The sequence below is a fragment of the Cupressus sempervirens genome, chromosome 6 (assembly GCF_028749045.1).
Source record: "Cupressus sempervirens isolate cs-2001-9-10 chromosome 6, ASM2874904v1, whole genome shotgun sequence".
In the NCBI taxonomy this organism is placed as follows: domain Eukaryota; kingdom Viridiplantae; phylum Streptophyta; class Pinopsida; order Cupressales; family Cupressaceae; genus Cupressus; species Cupressus sempervirens.
Genome location: NC_143123.1, coordinates 426,802,487 through 426,825,791, shown reverse-complemented (window position 1 = coordinate 426,825,791; position 23,305 = coordinate 426,802,487). Strand labels below are relative to the sequence as shown.

Here is a 23,305-nt window from a genome sequence, read left to right as displayed (position 1 = left end):
AGGACCATCTGCTGAAGAATAGCATCCGAAAGGCGCAGGTGGAATGGGCGATACAAATACCAGTCTTTTGCATTTGTGATTACGAGGGCTTTTTGCGCACGATGATTGAGAGCTACGATCAGTTCTTGAGAACTAGTTCGTTTTCTTATCTCGGGCGTGACTTGGTAATCTCATTCAGGGCACCGGATTTCATGTGGGTATTTGGAATACCTGGCCATGCACAGGGGAGAAGAAAATTGATAACAAACCGAAGAAGTTAAACCAAGAGGTGAAGGCATAGCTGATACAACTTGAATGTGGTGACCTGTCGCAAGCAAAAAAAGCTCTGATGGACACTTCGAAGGGCAGAGGACTAAAGAAGTCCAACATCGAGGAAGGACATTGGCATTGCCTCATGAACTTGGTGAAGATTCGGCTCACAGGATCAAGCCGCACGTCTGATATCTCATTTCCGCAGGTAGTGATGATGAACAGGATCCTGAATGGGAGAGAGTATGATTGGACCGCACTACTGGCAGAAAGAATGTAGGAGTTCATGACACTTCAGCACAAGACATTCTATATGCGTCACTACGCAATTGGGTTATCCTTGGATGTGACAATGTAGATGATTCCTCTCAACAGGCTCGAGGTCAAGCCGGGCATGCTTGCGCCAGGTGAGCCCCTATTATGCAATGGAGACACTTAGATACACTTGGCAGCTAGAAAGCCATGTTCGGACAGAAGTGACCCAGATAGGATGTAGGAGATACAGATAGTGGTCGATAGGAGACATCTTCTGATGATAGTGGGACTGACGGAGAGGAGGAAGAGGATGATGAAGAGGTGGAAGTTATTACGACAACACCATTGGTATTCCTGTGGCTTGCACTTTTGGCGACAACACACTTGACTCCTATGGGTATGCATAGTGCACACATTCCAGGATTTGGACAACATAGACAACCAATAGTGATGACCCCTGTCACAGTAGCGACTCAGCCGGTAGCAGCGACCCTAACCATTTTGGAGATCGTGGCTATAGTTGAGGCAGAGTCCCACTCATCACTGACGACAACCTTGCTAGAGGAGGTGATGGAGTTATCGGCACAGGAGGTTCTTTGAGAGCTCGAGGACACTACAGGTTAGATTGGAGGTAGCAGGATTTGATGCAATGATCACGATAGATAGTGCATTATTGGTTACCAGTGAGGGTGTTGCAGCATAAGACTTGAGTGAGGGGGACTTGAGTGCATACTTGAGTAGGAGATTTAGCATTAGGCCAGTTACATCGACATCTGCCACCTTCTCACCCATGAGAGAAGCACCTCAGTCGATAGATCCTCTAGCTCCACCAGAGGAGAATCATCCTAGCGTTGTAGTTGAGCCAACACCCCCACCTCCGATAGGTAGTAGTGCAGAGAGGATGGGCATCCCACACCATCTGACCCCTTGACAACTATAGGGGAGGAGGATGTCGAGACGTGCTTAGTGGACTTTGTGACTTGAGGTCGCCAAGTAGTAGTTTCAGCACAAAGACGTGCTTTGGAGGCAGCGGTGCAGAAGTTAGAGTAGGTTTTGTCAGTCATGCGGGTTTGTTGTCGAGTGCCCTTCTCAGTATGTTTTGAGGCACATGGATGGCCGAACACAGTCACTTGAGATGCGGCATGAGTGGACTGCTAAGGAGCCTGTAGCAGAGAGAAGAATTGAAAACCTGACATGAGAGATTGTACAAGTATATCAAGAAGTGTACTATGCTCTACGAAGGAGTGAGGTGGATCAAGTAGCAGCAGTGAGGGCTCGGGAGGAGACAGCTACTAGATTAGCCGAAGTAGAAGCCAGTTTGGCCACATAGTAGTTAGCTTGGGAGATTGAGCAGACATCACTCATTGCTAAGAGGGAGTCAGAGAAGGTGACATTTGTATCTCAGTTGGGGGTCGCGAAGAGGGAGTTAGATGCAAAGGAAGTGGAGCTCTGAAACATAGCTGAGATGATGAAGAGAGCATTAAAACTTAAGATGCAGGCTAAGGTGGATTTGGATGCCTAGATGCAACAGGTGCACAAATTGTGGGCACAACTAAGCAAGCTACGGGCACAAAGGGCATCTACTACACCAACCCGACTAGGGATGGATGCCTCTTCTTCTTAGTTTGTTTTGAGTAGTTTAGTTGTCTCTATTTTGTCGTCCAAAGAGGACTTTTCATTTGGGGGGGATGATGTTGTCAATAAGAACTATATTATAGCCGATGGGACTAGTTAGTGTCCGAAAGGTTGAGTCACCCCTTTGGGAGATATATGTACATCATCCGGATAGAATTATGAATCATCATTGTACTCTGGATTGCATATTTGCTTATATGAATAAAAATCTTGTTCTATGTTACATTCTAGTCTCTTAATGTGATAAATATCCGTTTACCCTGTATGGTAAACAATTGGTACATTAAATATGTGAAATCTGATAAACTTGAAATTTGAGTAAGGAAGAATATGATCAGCAAATATTTTGAATGATCATGAGCTTTAATCAACTTAAGTAGAAGAGACTTCAAGAAAGTATGGAAAAGATCAAAACCATAAATTGTTCCAACTTTTCATATGTAGTTCAATAGAACATGGCCTGTTTGTAGAAGTTCTCATTGCTGAACTATAGTAATCATATCTGTGTGAATCTTCTGTTGTTTTAAACCTAATTGGTTGGCTGAATATGGATAAGAAAAACAAAATCCAGCATATGCCCTCTATGATTGCCCTGCATATGACTGGTTAAGTCATTACTAGGATTTGGAAATTGCAGTGTGAAGGAAAACTGTTGACTAACTTGCCGAGCTTCAAGCTCCTAATTGTATTCTGAAAAGACTCCAAAAGCTTGTGGTGAGTTATCACAGGCAGCAAAGGCAGAATCTCGATGGAACCAAAAATTACGTCAAACTTGAATCCTATTTAAAGTTTTTAAAACTAAATATTCTGAAAAAACATTGGATATTACTTCATGGAACAAAACAGTACACTAGTTTTTGTGCATTTCCTTAATTGGTGCATTTGAATGACTGTTTCATTCATAGCCATTTTCAATGGCCCAGAAAATTTCATATGATCAGTAAACATATCTGCTAATTTTTTGTAGATATAGAATTTATCTCGGTGGGAATGTAGCTGCCATGGAATACTGGGTCAAAAGTTATGCTGAAGATGGATTTGGTAAAGAAAACATGAGTCTTGATTTCACATTGTACTGCAAAGGTGATAGTTATTGCCTTAATTGGTGATGTCAGATTTTAATTTCCTGCATTTTGGTATTTCTGCACACCAAAGCAGGATCCATGTTGCTTTAGGCATAGACTTTAAAAGCTCAGGACAGTGAGGTGATTTATCACCTTCTATAATCTCATAGTATATTTCAAAGTTGATGTTGAGATTGTCTTGGGCTGTTTATAAGTCTGTAAAATAACTAGGGTTGGAGACAAAAAGGCAAACCTTGCTGAGATCAGAACCAAATAATACAGCTCAAGTGGAAATGTGGGGGTAATGTCTACTGTGGCTATGAATCATAATTGTAGGGGTAAGCATACCCAGACCCCTGGGATGCGTACTGGGTACTGGGACATGTTTCCCGTACTGGGTACTCCCTGGGGTATGCACCCTGGAGGGGAAACATCACATCAGCACTTGTTAATTTTATTTGAGACAAAACAGTAAAAAAAAATTCCATGTTAAATTTGTGTTTGTTTAACATTTTGCTGTTTACGAAACATTATTTTATATGTAGTCAGTTTGAAACTTTGATACAATATTGTCAATTGATTAACACTGAACAATAAACTGCTAAACTTTATCACTATTCAGGTTAGAAGTTTAATACTTATCATTTGCAATATTTTGTTAAATGATTTATGATCTTCTTGTTCATTTTTAAAGTCTTCCTTCTTTGTTATGCATTGAGATTCAAAACATATAGGATTTCCATTTTTTAATTTTCATAAATAGCATATATGTGCTGTCAAACATATTGCAAATTTGAAACTGAAACAGTGAACTTACACATCTGCAAACATATCACTCTTCTTGAAAATTCTAAATATCAGGACTCATTTTTTCAGGTTTTCTATAAAATATTAAAATTATAATTAAAAACTTGACGTACCCGCACCCCTGTCCCCTGGTATGGAAAATTATCGTACCCGTACCCAAAGTACCTCTGTACCCCCATCCCCATGCAACTATGCTATGAATGAATGACAAAGAATATATATATATATATATATATATATATATATATATATATAATAGAAAAGTGACCTGGGTGAAAAATTCTGTCGCTGACCAGATATGACACATAACATGAAGCTTTTTCCATGGAAAACTATTTCTTATAAGAGCATAAAATCAATCTTGTTTTGAAGAATCCAATTTCTGAGGTATATTTTTCTTCGCCAGGGATTCAAGTCCTCTGTTATTCATTGATAAGGCTGTCATACGTGTTTCGCCAAGTTCTGTTTTTCCAAATGTATCTGTCAGTACAGTTGAAGAGGCTTAGAGTTTTTTGGTTTATTATGTGTCTCTCAAGATATAGTTTAAATATTTTGTGATACTTACCTCACATATACTATTCTTTAGGCTTTAAAATAAATATTCTTTTTCCCTTTCCTGGAATTTGTATGAGAATGCGTCCCTTGCTTATTGTTTTGACTTCCTGTTTACATGTCACTAACGTGATAGAGCAGGAACTGGAAGTTGTAATTGTTCCTTGATATGCGGGAAGTGCATTAATTTTCAATAATGTTTTGTGATACTTACCTCACGTATGCTATCCTTTAGGCTTTAAAATGAATATTCTTTCTCTCTTTCCTGGAATTTAATTTAGGAATGCTTCCCTTGCTTATTGTTTTGACTTCCTGTTTATCTGACACTAACGTGATAGAGCAGGAGCTGGAAGTTGTAATTGCTCCTTGATATGCAGGAAATGCATTAATTTTCTTTAAATGTCTGCAGGTGGCCTCAATTTACTGTTCCAACATTTAAGATATTAGAGTCTCGCTGCTTGAAGAAAATTCACATAGGTGAAGAATTGTCTCTAGTAAGGTGGTTCCACATTTACTCCCTATTGATGATTATGTTTTTTTATCTTTTAGTCTTCTTTGTAAAACTTATAAATAATGTTTCTTCTGGCACTGTTGTGAAAAGGCTGAAAGTTCCATGGCCTCTTTCACCTCGTGATATGGTTTTCCGATATTTTGAACTGGAATATTTTGAAGAAGATAGTGTTTTTGTTCTCCTGAAGTCGGTAAATCTTCTAGATCACACTTCAGTGTAACAAGTCATTCAGTTCTTCATTGTACTCAAACATATATGTCATTATCTGTTTACTCAACTTGCTTTTAGATTAGTGTTAAGGAATTCAATACATATCGGTTTTGAATGATTATTGGTAGTATTTCATACTTTTGATTGTTTTATGGCAAAGAAAAGTTCATTCAGCTTTGCATGTCATCCACTGTGATGCAGATATCAGATTCACAGCTAGATAACGGCATTAATGGATTTAGCTCTGAAGATATTCCTCCATCTGATGGAACAGTTCGCATGGGCCTCATGGGAGGTTTTGCTTTACAAAAAGTAGACTCATCACGGAGTTATTTCAGGTGAGCTAATTATAATTATATTGTTTTTAAGTGTTCTTAAATTTTAAATAGCATGCTCCTCATTTTGTACTATAGAAATAGTACAAGCACATGATGGAGTAACCAATTGTAATATCCCACCCCTGATAGGATATTTACTCTTCTAGTTTTTCCCTGTCTTTGATTTGGGTTATATGTTTTTTGATACATTTGCAAGATAACAAAATCTGATATTAGTAAGATATGTACCCAAGCCCTTAGCAATTAATCAGGCTCCCCTCTCAAATGTCATGAACTCATACGAAAACATTTTATCGAACACTTGTAAGCTCAAATCATTCTGAAATTTCCATTTATTATTTGGTGGAATTTCATCGAACATTTTTCACACAACCTAATTTTGGAAATATATCTTTGACTACAGAACAGTAATAGAAAGTGAACAGCTTGTTGCTACAGAACAGTAATATAATGTAACAAGCCAAATCTTGCTTATATCCCATTGCAGATACAAAATTTTAGGCACTAAACAAATATATGGTTGATGATAACATTTGAAGTCCTCATTGATTCATCATTAACATGTCAACAAATACTTTCCATACAAAGATAAGTTCAGAACTGTATTTGAATTAGATCACTTGCTGATTACAATCTGAGGTTTCAGCAGCCTTCATAATGGTCATAGCAATCAGAACATTATTCTTAGAAGATCACACTACTGCAATAATGTACAGAACTAATAGTCACGCTGCAATAAAAGATTTGAGTGATGCAAATGCCTGGAAGTTTGATAACTAGTGCACATTGCAATCCCATGACTTATAGACCACATCCAAATGCCAAGTCTCTAAATATACCACAAAATAACCCATGACACACTCCCTGCTTGCCTTTCAAGCACAGTCAAAATCATCTGGTGATCTGGAAACTCTTCAATGCTGCCCTAGGTAATTTCTGAAAATAGACGTTTCAGCTGGTTCTCAATCTGGACTTCCACTTTGGCTCTTAGTCTTTGCTTATTTTGTGCAACATTTACATTGAAATTGAAAGATTAACTCTGGAATGAATTCAACTTAATGAAGGAATGGGTTTGCATCCAACCTTCAGCTTCCTAAGGGTTTTTGTCCTTGGAAATTAGTCAGTTACATTCAGCAACAAGAAGAATGACTTCCAAATAAAATTCTCATGTCAAATGTAAGAACAGCCTTTCTTATATAGCTTCTTTAACTGGCGAGTGCTTGTCCTTTAAACAGTCTGGGATAAAACATTCTCTACTTTTAATTCCTCCTTATTAACTAGCTTCTCAAACAAGCTGGAATAACTAAAGCGACTTTGTATTATAACTCTATTACAGTTACTACTTCATTCAATTAATGATATGCACATAATAATTAGTTTTTTTGATAAAATAAGCATAACCATTGTTTAAAAAAAGATTAGTACATAAATAAAAAAAAATAGTTTGGAAGATTAAAAATCACTCTCCAAAAATGTCAATCGAGCTTGGCCTGGAAATCAGAAACCATAATAAACATGGGAAAAGCCCAGAAACAGAAAACCCCTTGGTGAGTAATGCAGTACCTGTTGAAGGAGGGTGGTCTAGATCATCCTTCTTCCCCTAGCCATATGTGGGGTTAGGAATAGACCACCTATCAATTTCTTTTTCCTCGTCCCTCTTCGACCTGCATGGAGAGATTGTCAGGGAAAGTTAGGGAAGCCATTTGGACGAGAGCCAACTAGAATCTCCACCTGATTTGGGAAGCTTGTGGTAGTAGGAGGAGCACTATCAGCTTAGGCCATCCAGAAGCAAAACCACCAAGTCGTGGAGATGTCGTCCATTGACAGATGAGATCCCAACAGTTGTTTGAATGATGCCAAGGAACTTTTTAATATGCTGTGTGTAAATGCCAAAAGAAGGAGCTACTGCCACGATGATGGCCATAGGATGGTGAACAGTTACCAGAAATGGAACCATTCGGTGAGACCTTGGCAACCATACAAGGGGCATTGCCCCAATGTTGCAAAAAGTCTTGAAAGTAGGCCACCTTATTTGCATTTACTTGAACTTGTAACATTACATTATTGCAAATACATGGCTCAGTGAAAAGAGATACACAAGTATCAATATTGGCATGTGCAAATATAACCACATTCCTGTCCTTCCAAATAAAAAACAAAATTTCCATCCTGAAAGTATGCCATAGTTGAAGAATATGAGAAGGAAATCTAAGTGAATCTCCCAAAATAACCATATTCCAAGAGAAAAATTCTAATTGAAAGGGAGTAAGGAAATCATGAATCCAAACCTAGTAATTTTGAGCCCTTCTACAAAACCAGAATATATGGGGAAAGATTCAGGTTGACCACAAAAATGACAGCTAGGGCTTTTTATTCTCAAATGGTGGAGATGAGAGCCTAAAGACAAACATTGGAATAAAGTACACAAGCAAAATAAGCTATTTTGCGTTCTTTGATAGTAGAACAAATAGTAGCAAGCTTCATCCTCTAAACTGAATGTGAGGAATATAGATGCCAACACTAGTTCAAAACATGGACCATAGGCAAATGGGGTGACGATATCCTAGATGTGGTTTATAGCTGGAAAATGTTGTTTGTGGATACCATCGCTAATATTTCCACCAAGGCTTGATGGGAGAAATACCAATTTTGTGCAATAGTTCCATTGGAAAAGCAGAAATCCCCAGAGCAAAAGTCTAATGATCTTGGTGATTCAAGCAAAATTGCACTCGCAAATCCTCCGAAGTCCGTAAACTCATTGTTGGTCTAGAAAAAAAGATCTCGAGGGGTTTGAATGCCTCACTTATGAAAGAAAAGAGCATGGATACTAGGAGACGCGCCTAAGGAAGGCCTTTAACTTGGATAAATGGACAACACCGCATATTATGTTGGCTAAAAGATGGCCAATCACAAAATTGAGCACCATCCCAACGAAGCTCAGCTTTGGCTTCTTCCCAAGAATGCCCAATTCTCATAGTGACAAGAGAGCTCAAGATTTGCATTGGCTCTCTCATGAGAAGAAGGGTTTGAAAACCAATTGCCTTCCATGGTGGACGATGAAGAGGAAACTAGATGAAATACAAGGGCGGAGAGGAATTTTCCAATCCTGATTACCTGGAATGACAATAAACACCCATTTGACACACAAGACCTTGTTTCTAGGTTGAAATGAGTCCCAAATCTCTAAAGTCTCTAGGAAGACATAATATTCCCAAGCCATTGTGTGAAATCCATGTTTTTCTGTGTCCGAGGCCTAGAGAAAGTTACACAATAGTTTTTCAAGTATGCTGCAGGATGATTTGGAAGTTGCCGAACATGAAGAATAATAAACGTGAGTAGCTACTAGGACTTCAGAGCTGTTTTGAAATTTCCCTGCCAAGGAAAGAGGTTTTGTTAACAAATATGGTAGATTTTTCTCTATTTTCGAGCGCACGACATTCCAAATCTTAGATGTCAAGCCATGAAAGGAAAAAGGATACCAAAAAGAGGGAAACTTCCCCATGTTAAATCCTTTTCCAGCCAAATTGGAGGATTCAATCTAGTGCTGACAATTGCTTGTAATAGAGAGTTTTATGCCATTGGATGATAAATCTAGATGCCGAATAAAAGGTTTGCAAGCATTAAAGTGCATTTTGGACATTTTCTTGATCTTCAATTAAAATGAGAAAAGAGTCATCTGCAAAATGTCCATTTACGAGCTCGGAGGATGAGTTTGGAAGAGAAATTTCTGTAAGCCAACTTGTTGAGATAGAAGAGCCAAGCAAATATCCAAATCCTTTTGCAACAAGAACATACAAAGATGGGGCCAGAGGGACACCTTGGTTGATTGATCTAAACAAGGAAAAGGTTTGAGAATTCTTGCCATCAATGGGGATAGAAGCAGATGTAACTGCAAACAACATTTGAATAGATTGAAAAAGCAAGGACCAAACCCTAAATCTTTAAGCATGCATAAAATAAAAGGGCATTCAATATGGTCACACTTTGGCAAAATCAATCTTCAATGAAAATGGTATTTTTGTGTGAATGTTGAGCCCACTCTTCTACCCCTTTTCTTTGCGGGATTGACTATCGGACACACAAACCCGTTAGACCATTTGATCCTACCCCTTTTGTTTTAATGGACCCGATAGAATAATCAATCCTATCCCTTTGGTGTGGTTCATCATAAGGAATACAAACCTTACTGGGCGAGTTGATTACACTTTCCCTCTCTTTGTAACATCCCCATTTCCTGGGTCTTAATTAACAACTAACATATCCAAGAATTATAGATATTACTTCATTTTCATAGGAAGACAATTATGTCAATCATGTTCATGTGAATGAGATTTACAGTTAAAATCAATTAAACAAAATTTCATAACTAAGAATTGAAAACACCATCAATGAATTTACTATGGAAATTAAAATCTACATAGCATGGAATTTGAGATCAAAATCAACTTAGGAATGCTTCTGCAACCACCTAGGTTAGTCTACAAATATCACTATAACAAAATCAAATGACGATTACCATTAAATACCATTGTATCAATTAGGGCATCACATACCACTGTATCAATTAGGGCATTGATTACCCTTGGATCATTTAGGGCATTAGATACCACTTTATCATTTAGGGCTTCAGAGACCACTGTATCATTTAGGGCATCAATTACCATTGGATCATTTAGGGCATTAGATACCACTATATCATTTAGGGCTTTAGATACCACTGTATCATTTAGGGCTTCAGATACCACTGTATCATTCATTTCCTTCCGATTTGCTAAACTGTGGCATTAACATAAGATTAGAAGATATGTTCATAATCATTATTCTTATATATGAAATACTGAACTAACAATCCTATAGATATATTCCATATTAAGTTAGAAGATTAGTTGAGCTAACTGGTTGCCAATTATATTGACGATAAAAATTGCTTTCATTTTAAGAAATAACTGTAATGATGATACACCTCAATTAATCTTACCTTCTACTTGAATATACATCATAAAAGTAAAATTACTTGTTTCCAACAAATGTTTGAATGCATAGCTTATCTTTGTCTGTTGCACGTTCGACAACTTGTGGAGAGGTGAAACATTGTAAGACGCTTAACCACCCAACCTCGGACCATAACTTATCCTCACACAACCTCTATTGAGAAAGGCCCTCCCTACCCGGAATAGATAGGGAACATCTTGTCATCCACTGAGCATCCTGGTATCTAATCACACCACTCGACTTGACAATAGAAGAATACAATAAACATGAATCATGCATGAGCTATTAAATGATATAATTCTAGTTTTAATGTATCATATTTGACTTTTATTTCTATGTCATTGCAGACTCCATCTCACCTCTTCACCTTATCCATGGCTATACAACCAGTGAATTCTAGGTGCTTAGATCTCAGAGCAATTGGCTCTGTCTGTTGATTCTCAACTAATTCATGATTGATATATACATATATTCCAGCTTATTGCAATTTGTGATTTGAGAAAAAGATTCTTTAAGATTGTAGAAATTATTGTTTAACTCTATCTCCATTGGCATAAAGATTCATGGGTTCATATTATGGTTACTTGGCTTTCACTTGCTATGATCAAATCTACTTTAAAGAGGATCAATTCTGTAATATCAAACAAGATTTTATCATAATAAATACTATAACTTACTATTATGTAATTCGATGTCATTGCACCATTTGATTGAAGAAAAATCAAATTGAAATATTGAATTCGGGTATTCCACATAACTTGGATTAATTTGGAAATGATGTCTTGCTGGACACTCAACTCCTTGCCACACCTTTACATGCAAAATATCCAACGCAGTCCCGACATAAGAGTGCTCACGATTTGTGGTTAATAACATGGAGAAGTCGGGAACGTGAAACATATGGAAGTTGGGTGCATAAAAATATATATTGGATGCTTGGAAAGATGTAAAAGTCGGGTGTCTGGATCTTGCTAAATGATCTTGTATTTGCTCTTCTCCCATTTTCCTTTAGGCGTACCCACAGTATATAAATATCACTTCAATCCTCAGCAAGAAGAACACATACAACAGACTTGTAATCAAGAAGGGTGCCGCTGTAAATTGTAGAGATTCCGAATGTAATTTGCAGGGATTCGGATGGTGAATGGAAGCCGGAAAGTGAGTAGGCAAGAGTGGAAATAAGGTAGGAAGTTGGGAATGATAATCGGTCCCCTTTCTCTCCCGACTCATGATAAATATAAAAGGATTTAAAAGACTCTTTGGCTTCCAAGAAGCTATAACATAAGGAAATGTATTGGCTCTTGAACGCCAAATAAAAATGCCAAGTGTTAAATTGGTTTCAAATAAGGAAAAGAATAAAAGATGAAAAAAGAGTTGGAAGGTTATAATTCGAATACTATTATAATTTATATTTATATATGTACATGTAAATATATTAGTGAGATGACATCGTTTTATTATATTTTTATATCTATATGTATGTACATATATATATTATAATAATATGGTGAAAGATCATTTTAAATCGTTTGAGGTACATTTTATAATTCAATTCAATATTTTAAATTACAAAATTTTATGTTTTAAATTATTTATTTAATAGCTCATGCGGTTTCATCGATTGTATCCTGATGTTCAAGTCACTAGGTCCTCAACCCATTTGCCCAGTGATGATGATGCTTTTGTGTCTAATTCTTTTTTGACAATGCTTCCACCCCTTCAACGTGCTTCCTACAAGGAAATTCTTTGTAGTTAAATCATATTGCCATAACAAGTTATTTAATCATAAATAATCATAATGTCTAACTGCCTATTCAATTCTATGAATTTGTGATAAATAATTATAACAACTAACCATTTTACCATTTCACAGGATTATACCAATTTAAACTGTCAACTGACTTCATGTGAACCACAACGGCTATATTTTAAATTAGGTCAAAATTGGGATGTAACACTCTCTCTCAGTCTCTCTTTCTTGTCAGTGACATCTCTCTTATTATGATTTTGGATATGATGAAGACTCAAGTCTATTTGGGGCTTGGTAGTTTCTTTGTCTCCTTAGTCGTGATAATATCTTCTCTTGATTTTAATCTACTTTACCATGAGTATGAGGTAGCTCATAGTCTCGGTAAAGTGGGGGCTAAATGTATCGTCTTAAAATGGACGCACCCATCTTTTAAGACCTTTTGGCACTCATCCTTTAGTGACTTTGTTGACCATGGTGGACTTGTGCTCAATTAGATATTTCTCCCATTCAGTTTCTTGTGTTCCAGTTCTATCACTGTAGTTTCTGAGATCCTCTGGAGCTCTCTTTGTTGCGATGACTTAGGAACAGGCCGACTTGGGAGGAATATTTACCTAACCTATTGTGCACTTCCATTTGTTCACTAAACAATACCACCAACGAAAGTTGAATAGCTACCTTCCATAGAAGCGGAGGAATTCAATAGTATGATGAGTAACACTATTCCACCACGAAATCCATCCTTTTGACTTAGCGGGCTTGGGATCCGATTCCAGATCTGTTGAATGTGAGCTAACGTAGGAGAATGACTCAACAAGTATGTGTCAAGAAGAAACTGAGTATGAAAAAGAAATTGTCAAAATAGTCTGCCTTTCAATCCTAAATTTAATTAGAAAATGGTCTTAGAAAGTGACATTGAGTAATGGTAAAAATGATAAAAGATGGCCCTATGCATACGAGAAAAAAGATTGAGTGGAGATCATGGCACGATCAAGGCTTCTAAAGATTGTCAGAACCAACCTAGAAATTACACTAAGCATGTCAAACTACATGTGAATGGTAGAGGTCAGTATTGGAATAAAAAGGGCCTGATTTATTATGAATATATAACCATGCCTCACACTTACGAGCTATCCATTGAAAAGGTGAAATGCCTTCTTCATCAAAGACCACCTCAACCATATTGAAATCCTCACACAACCCAAGGGGCATGTGGTAATGAGTTAGTTGTTTATTTACCAAGATGAGACCTCTCGACCACATCATTGGGAGTATAAACATTAATTATCCCAAAAGAATGATTGTTGATTTGCATGAGGACCCAAACCAACTTGTGGATGGTGTCCACACCATGACCAACAACTGCATCTTGCCATTGTGGTGAAAGAAGAGTTACAACCCTGCTATGTCCAACATCATGATTGGAAGCAAAATCTAGACTATTGGGCCAAATAACACGACATGCTGCAAATAACAAAAAGGCACAATCTTAACTTCCTATAGGAAAACAACATCAATTCTAGTATACTCCTCGCATGCTTTAGCTTCCCCCTAAATTATAAGTCCCTGTAAACATCGATCTTGGGACCCGTCCAAAAACCTCTTGAAGTCATCACCTAACATTTGGCAAGGAATATTAGATCCACAACAACTCACAACATCCTCAAATGAATCATTAGGGGTGTCCATACTATCTTAATCCACAACTCCTGACTAAACATCCATTGTTGTCACCTAACCTTGCATATATGACTCAATGTCATGGTGTGAATTATTAATGCTAGAGCCTAAACCAACCTTTGTTGACTCTGTTGTAACACCTAGATCACTAACATCACAGCTAGGTGCCTTTGTACATGTATTGGTCCCACCTGAAGAAGTCACTGCCTTTTACATTGAATTATCACTTTGACAACTGCCATATACATCAGTGCTCACACTCTCTATACAGTCAACTTTAACAATTACCTCCTCAAGAGAGTCCGAACACTCAATGGTAATAACTGCATCATCTGACTCTACACTATTCATCGCATCAACTCTAGAATCCTCCAACTGCTAAACCTTACTGTTGTTGTCCACTAATGACATTGACATGTCTACATATCTCTGTGCAGAAAGTGCATCATCAACACTACGGATAGCACTAGTGGGTTTCGTACTAAATACAAGTACATTTGCATCATGAACACCTGTCGGAGAAAACTCAAGCCTTCTACACTGCATCCTTGGTGTTGGTCTACTAAAAATGGAAACCATGTATCTTGCTACCCTATCTATCGTCACTGGATCCAACAGTCTCACCTCTATCCTCTTTTGATGTAGCTTAAGTCTTTCCATACTCTCCCTCAAAGAATTCATTTTCTCTCTATTTTCCACACTACTCCCTTGGCTCCCAAAACTACTAGTTCTCTTGTGTCTATCCATAGCTGGAAAATGCTAGAGTATTGATCACTCTGAATACAACAGCAGATCTGAAATAACAAGGAATTTCCTACCCCACTAGATGACAGGAAACTGCTCTAATACTGTTGTAATAACCCAATTGGCTAAACTGGCTAAGCTAGATGATTGAAGAAATGGTCTTTGTTTTGTTTTGTGGAAAATGTATTATTTTTGAGTTTTTAGAATATATATAAAACTTATATACAGTGACAGGATAAACTTGGAACAAATAGTAAATATTGCATTCACCAATTCTGATTTTTTTTTAACTGTTCAACAACACACTTTTCACAAGGTAATTGATTTTATTAAATTGAAAAGAACCTGGTAATGGACGATTCGCTTCTACCAATGACTGCAATGTGGTATTTATAATTCCGCCCTTTCCAAGTCTCATGCAAATTATATAATTCAAACCCTAGTTACGAGACTTAGACTCGCCTCTGACTCGGACTCGGACTCAGCAAGGGCTTGGAAAATTGAAAAACCAATGAAATTCAAAGATTTTTAAGAATTTTAAGATTGTTTCATGCATCTTTCAGTCAATTAACATCAAACACACAATAATTGAGATAAATAGAAGCTACTTAATATACATACAATTTTGCATAGATCACATAAGTATAAAAACAAATTTCTGAAGGCAAAAAACTGAATAACACAATATAAAGTTATAAACAATAAAGTATAAATTTAAAGTAATAAACATAGTGTCACTTCAGTGTCAAAGACTCAAATGTCTACAATATTCATGGATTTGAAAATCCATGGTATCAAAAGTTCAAAACATATATCAAAATAACAACTAGAAGACTAAGGCTCATAGTAGTCTATGTCCTCCTCTGAGTGCACCTAAGATAAGTCATGGAACACTGCAGAGCCATCCTCTCTCCTTGTGTTTGAGGCTGAGCCTAAACCTCATCCTCATCCTCATCCTCATCATCATCCTCATCCTCACCCACATAATCCTTGTCATCAGACTCGGATCCATCAATCCTAGCCTTAGGGTCCTGTACTCTGTCTCCTTGCGCTTTAGCCTCCTCGATTGCCATCGCTACTGCCTCAGCCTTGCAATCCACCTGATCTGCCCACTCCACATCTTCATCACTAAAGACAGGATCAACCATCTCTGTATTTCACTCTGCATGAGGATCAACATTTTCTAATACAATCGGTGATGTATCGATGCCAAGGATCTATCTATGGTGAAGGCGAAGGTTGTAGTGAACAAAGACAAGATCATTCAATTTTTTCAGTGCTAAGCTATTGCGCTTCTTCGAGTGTATGTGGTCAAATAGACTCCAATTACATTTACATCCTGATGCACTAGATGGCTAGCTCAAGATGTGAATCGCAATCCTCTGTAAATTTGGCACCTTTGTGCCAAACATCTCCCACCATGCATTCGAAACGAGAAAATTTTAAATCATATCAATAACTTTGAATTTATGAAATTAAAATGGTAATTGAATTAGAAATTAGGATGTAGAATCAAAGATTTTTACCAGACATCAATTCTGTCTTATTTTTCTTGCACAACTCTTGTGCAAATAAGTCCTCTTGAGCTTTCTTAAACAACTCAATCTCATGGACTACAATTGTTCTAACTCTTGAATCAGGTGACATTCTCTCTACAACATCATAGAGGCTGCTCCACACCTGATCATCAACCTTGAAATGTGGGCTGAATTGGTATGTTGGATTAAGGAAGTAGGCTGCTGCATGTATAGGCCTGTGAAGTAGATTGTGCCAATGTCTATCAATGACATCCGATATAGGTCCATACCTATCTCGATTCCCTACAAAAAAAGAGTGAATGACCTCCTTCACCCTATCCATGCCTCCATAAATGTAGCCCATTGAGGGCTTCTCTCCATCAGCAGTTCGTAGAACAACAAACGACTTTACAAGCTGCAATCATTATGAAAGTTGGAAGAGAAATAATCAACTTTAAGTTTTTTTTTTTAAAAATGAACAATAATTTATAACATAATTCATAAACAAAATAAAATTGAAATGAGGACAAAAAGGAAAATTACCGTCACAATATCAGCAATCGGTGTTTAAAAAGAAGCCTCATAAAAAATGTGATTAGCTGCATCAATCCCTACAGTGGTCTTTGCATATGATGATGCAATCCACTCCTCACTAACAAACATGCATCTCAAACCTCCTTTTGAATCAAGCAAAGATTTCAATGTGAGAAAATTGGTTGCAAATCTAGTGACCTCTGGATGAGACAACTCCTTTTGCTCATTGTGTTTCCTCATGAGGTTAAGGACCCATGTATGATTATATATGAATTTGCATACACTCCTTTGCTCTATAATTGCTTTTATCTAGGGGAGTTTACCAAGATCCTCTAACATGAGGTCAATGCAGTGAGCAGCACAAGGGGTCCAAAATATGTGAGGGTGTCTCTCCATAAGAAGCTTTCTTGCAGCAACATAATTTATTGCATTATCTGTAATTATCTGCATCACATTCTCCTCACCCACGTCCTTTATCACTTCATCCATTACCTCACCAAGATATTCAACATTCTTTGTTTTTTCTGAGGCATCAATTGATTTCAAAAAAACATGGGACTTGAGGAAAAAGAAACAAATTAGTATAATGATTAATGATGAATCATAATTTATAAACTCATAATTTATAAACTTAATCACTTAAGTACAAGTTCTACTTCTAAATTTTTAATGTCTAAGACTCTAGGTACAATTACCTGATGAGGAGACAAAAAAGTTGAGGAATGTTCTACTCCTATTAGTCTAACCATCAGTCATGATGGTGCAACCCTTCGTCTTCCACACCTCATGCTACTCCTTGATTGCACCTTCTACATTAGCCACCCTTTGGTTCAAAATAGGGCCTCCTAGCTCGTCAGCACTAAGGGCTTTGAATCCCGGACCATAAACAACATTGATTCCAATTTGCCAATAAGGGGACCTAAAACAAATTAAATAAAATTTAAAGTTGAACAAATTAGTATATTATAAATAAATTTGAAAACAAAATACAAATGAAAATAAACAAAATAAGCATATTATTGTCTCTTAAAAGTTGAAACTTTGAAAGCAAGAGAAGACATAAATTTAAATTTAAATAAATAAGTACCTTGTGGCATTGAATGAAATGTTGTTGTAGTTGAAAAAGTCTCCAAGTGCCAATTTTGCATAATCATGCTTGTCCTTGTTCCAACTCATGCTCTCAAGTGATGGTTGTGTACCTGGAGTCGTGCGTGGAACAAACATGGAATCAAGTGTCTATCTTTGCTTACGAATGTGAAGCCCAATGGTCAAGCTTGTAGAAGCTGTGGCTTCCATAGGTGGAGTTGGGGATAATGGAGTGCAACAACTAGAAGATCCTTGTTGGGCTAGTTGTGCCATTTCTTCTTGTTTCTTCTTTTTCAATTCTTTTTTCTCTATTTTTTCCTCTAGAAGAGTTAGTATGTTTCGCATAACATTTTGGGATACATCTTTGCATTTTTTAGCATCACGCTAGGTATTTGTGCTAGGTGATACTTCAATCTATTTATTCCTCCTCCATTATATACTACACCGCAATGCCAATATGTAACAACTCCCTTTTTGTGCTCCAGGATGGCATGTTTCCAAGCCCTATCCCTTGCTATTGCACTTGGGTTTGCATCAGGGTTAAATGCAGGCCTGGTTCCACTTCCCTCACCTTGAGGCATTATGTCAAATTTCAATGTGTTTGCTACTAGCCTGCTGCAATATGAATATATTATAAATAGAAAAAAGTTAGCATCAAATCAGATTTTTAAACTTTAGGACCTTCTTACTTTGTCATCAACATAAATTAGAATAAATATAGATTGTAAATAGTAGATAGTAGAAGTAGAGACTAAACAAATGTAAACAAAATGAGAAGTAAAAAATATGAATGTAAAAGTTTAAAACATATTATAAAACAACACAAAGAAATGCAACTTTTGGCTTATCTCTTCAAATTTGCACAAAGTCAAACAATGGAAATGCAAGTTTGTAGAAGCCTCCTCCAAATGCCTCCTTAAGCTCCTCTTAATGCTAAAGTGCAAGCTAAAAAGTTGCACAAACCATCATCAATCGATATGGGAGAGCCAACCGGTTTGCTGATTTTCCTCTCAAAACTCCAATATTCTTCTCTAACTCTTTCTTCTCTCTTGTGAGCATAAGAAAATAGTGGAATGACCTTTTTAGGTCAATTAGATGCTATAAGAACCGGAAAAGTCCAACTTAAGGTTTTTAATGTTTTTTTGCACTTTAAGTGTCTGTCACCAGCAAGAGTCCTGGGCTCGGGACTCGGCGAGTTTGGTGAGTCCCTAGACTCGGTGAGTCCACCTGGACTCTACCAGGACTCGGCCGAATCCGAGTCCAGATGCCAATTGCCTTGGAAAGTGAGACTTTGCCTCGGACTTGCAGAGTCCTGGTCAAACTCGCAGAGTCTCGTTACATTGAATCAAACACAATTCCTTCTTCAATGCTGATGCAACCCTCTCTTGGGATTTACAAACCCTAAACTCCAAATTGTAGGCCCAAAGAGATAACTGCACCCACTGAATGTATGGATGCAAGTGGGAAAAGCAATCATGCAGCCTTTCAGATTGGCACATAGTAACAACCGTTGCTAACTAGTGATGAAAACGCAGCCCTCCAACGTAGTATAAATTCCTTCTCCAAATCACAGGTATGTATTAGTATTAAGTCAATTCTTATCTAATTCTCAAGTTAGTCTATTCTTCAAAAATTCTCCTTCCCAGTTACAAAAGATCATAGTAGGGAAAGACCATTCAATTTGTTATGCCTCAGCAACAAATTGAAACCCAATTCAAGAAGAATTTCCAGAATTCTCAAACTCAAATCCTCACCAAATATCAAGGGAAATGAACAATTAATTGGATGTAGAGTCGACAGACGCCAAATTCCTTAGAAGTAAATTGATTCTCAAGCCACAGTAGCCACAATACGAGGAAGCAACAAAAACTCAGTCCAAATCCATTATACTTCAGCAATGGATTGAAATTCACAAATTCAAAAACCCTCACAAGAGACAAATAAAAGAAATAAACAATTGGATGATCAATTCTCATAATGAGAGCCATATTTATAATCTCCATTGTGGAACTTAGCTTCAACTACACACCTTTCACTTAAAAGCTTTTTTGCTTTATACTTGGGCACATAATATAATTTATTAATTTCCTTTTGGCTCCCAAAAATGACCTTTTCAACCATATCATGATATTCTAACATGTGAGCTCATTGTTTCTTGTGTAATTCCATTTATGTGACTCCAAATTATTATCCATGCTCTCATGTAGATTAGTAGCCTTGCTCTTATCTCACACAGTGAGAGCATTATGAGGGTTCACTTCAACATCAGTTTTGTTGTCAGCACAAAGATCCCAAACCAAGCACGCAGGGGAGATGAGCGAATTATCATCAAACCTCCCTTGTACCACACTATCGTTAGGCGTGCCCTTTAGCAGGATCTTGATGACGCAAATCGATGAAATCTTTCACGTCATTATGTTCAAAAATCTTTTTGGGTATGGTCATATACACATATGCCGATGTTGGCACAAACTTAGCCACAGACACAATCACAGTGACCACTATTATAATCTTGACAGATGAAACCTTGACGAAGAGAGTTTTGGTGGTGAGAATGTCGAGGAAGGGGGACTTGGTCGTGAGTACCTCGGTGACACGAGCCTTGGCGAAGGGTGCCGCGACAACACCTCAACAAAAAGTAACTCGATGAAGGGAACCCCGACCATGAGTACCTCAAAAAAGGGAGCCTTGATAGAGAGAGCCTTGAGGGAGAGTACCTTGGTGGCAAATGGAACCTTGGCGGCAACACAAAATTTGTGTTGCAGATAGAACCACGACGTCACACAAAACTTTGATTGAAGCCTCGATGATTGACATAGCCTCAACAATGAGCAACACCTCCATGGCGACACATGTATCCACAAGGACGAACACACAACAGAGACAACCTTCAATGAGCACAACTATGACTATGATGATGGTGGTAGACATAGCCACAACAACGATGGACACAATAACGATGACATACACAGACTGAGCGGCAGACACAGACTCGACGACAGACACAACGACAATGACGACAACAGACACAATGACGGTAACGGTGATAGTGATGACAATGGATACAATGACAATGACAGACACATTGATGGGCACAACTATGATAATGGACACATTGATGGGCACAACAAGGGTGACGACAATAGACACAACTATGGTGACGAACATACAACCTTGGCAAGGAACACGACCACAATGATAGACTTAGCTTCGGTGACAAACACAACCCCGACAACAAAGATGACCTCGATGACGGATACAACCTCAAGGACAAAGACAGACTAGAAGACTGATTGAACCTCAACAAACACAACTTCTATGGATAGAACCTGGCGACTAACAATGCCTCGACGACGGGCATAGTGTCGGTGACAGGGACAACTTGGGCATAACTTCGGTGATGGGCACAACTTGATTTGTCCATGTCTTCACAAGCTCTCTGCAAGAAATCTTTTCATTTTTAAAGTGTTCTCCTCATGTTGGTGTAGAAGATAGATTTACCAAATCGTCCTGGAGCAGCCCTGTAATTATGCCTTCATTCTCCTTACATATTGCATCACCCTTACCATTGTCATCCATTTTCTCCCATTTGTACAAATGAGATATTAGTTTTTCTTCACAATGCTTGAAAACATTATTGACCTATCTACATGCTGCTATAGAGGGGACACATTCTAGATTACGAATAGCCCATAACATAGATGCGTTGGGTTGGGATATTTCATTCATCTCTTCAATGCACAAAATCATAAGGCTCTCCATAGCAACTGAAACCTTAGTATCATCATCTTCCTTGATGGTGACTAAGAAGTGATGAAACATGTCATGGACCAAATTTTGCAACTCAAGATCTAAGAGGAGGCTACCCACTTTGACATTTGCACAATTCTCCAAGCTAGTAGATTTCTTGCCAAAAGGATCACCACTAACATCATCTAAGATCTGAAATCTGTCAACAATCAAATGCTAGATCTCTATCATAGTTTTATCATCATATGGTGCTTTAGGAGCATAGATTCTCGAGATCTCACTAAGACATGCTGCAGCTGCCAACTTTATTTCCTTGTGATGGTGTCTCAATAGCTTGGGTTGACTTAAGGCATCCTTAATCGGAGAAAGGATCCTCTGTATAAATCTTGAAGGTAACTGGTCCACCTTACACAAACATACTCCTAATATATCTAATGGAAGATTAACACCCTCACTGAGTTCTTTGTCAATCTTTTGTAGTGCCTTCATCCATCAGTCTCCATCGCTGCTTGGTGCCATAGCTTGATCCCAATCCCAAAATCTCTCAATCATCCCAACAAGTTGGCAAGATTGCCAGCTTTGATACCACTGTAATGTCTCGAAGGCGATTTCGGCCTGAAGGCAATCTATGCCCAAAGGGAATCTTTGTTCAGAGGCAATCTTCATCCAAAGGCAATCTCGGCTTGAAGGGGATCTCAACCCGAAGGCAATGACTTCCTGAAGGCAATCTTGACCCAAAGGCAATTGCTCTGATACCACGGCAATGCTTCGAAGGCGAACTCGGCCTGAAGGCATCTCAACCTGAAGGGGATCTCATTTCGAAGGGGATCTTTGTCCGGAGGCAATCTCGATCCAAAGGTAATCTTGGCCCAAAGGGGATCTCGACTTGAAGTGGATCTCGACCCAAAGATAATGACTTCTCGAGGGGGATCTCAATTTGAAGGCAATTGCTTTGATACCACTGTAATGTTCTTGATTTGTGAAGAGTCTATTATGTTTGAAGGTGAGGATTTGAAGGGAAGATTTTCAATTGCTCAGGTGGCCAATTGTGTGTGTTGTGTTGTCCTGCATTTTGTCACCACAAAATGTTGGTAACAACACGAAACTTTTTCAAGCTAGTTTTGCGTATCTCCAAGTTGAATTTCGTATTCAATTGCTCAATGTTGATCGATCAATCGACTTTAATTCGTATATCAAATTGTTTTGCTGAAGGCTTTTGTCAAGTCTTTTTCGTTTTGCTTATTTTCGAGCCTTTGCTTGATTTTTGATGCCTTCATATGCTTTTTCTTTGCTTTTGAGTTTGCGTTTGTTGGTTTTTAGTCCTTTGGTTTTGCTCATGTCATGGCTTTTAGTTTCCCCTTCGATTTGATCTAACCTAGAGCGTAATTGGAGTTGTCAGTCAAGAGTTATGGTCATTTTAGTGCCTTAAAACTGGACATTTTTTATGCATCAACATGAATTAAAAATATAATGTTATATTTTAAATTTGACATTCACTTTTTGAAAAATATAACTTAAATTCACTTTATGTTATGTTTTTAAGTCACTTTATTATTTAAATTTTTACTTAAAGTAACTATAGTGCACTTTATGCTATAATTTTATGTTGAGTTACTTTTTAATTTTTCACTTAA

The 23,305-nt window shown here is 37.7% G+C and overlaps 1 protein-coding gene across 3 annotated transcripts in view; it reads left to right on the top strand.

Annotated features, from left to right (window-relative positions):
* LOC149552870 (uncharacterized) overlaps nucleotides 1–23,305 on the top strand; it is a 211,737-nt gene that overhangs the window by 140,284 nt on the left and 48,148 nt on the right. For all 3 annotated transcript variants that reach the window (XM_089788401.1, XM_089788402.1, XM_089788400.1), the window contains exons 6-8: nucleotides 4,972–5,061; nucleotides 5,164–5,263; nucleotides 5,485–5,621. In XM_089788401.1, coding sequence (XP_089644527.1) covers nucleotides 4,972–5,061; nucleotides 5,164–5,263; nucleotides 5,485–5,621 — 327 coding nt within the window. The remainder of the gene's footprint in view (nucleotides 1–4,971; nucleotides 5,062–5,163; nucleotides 5,264–5,484; nucleotides 5,622–23,305) is intronic.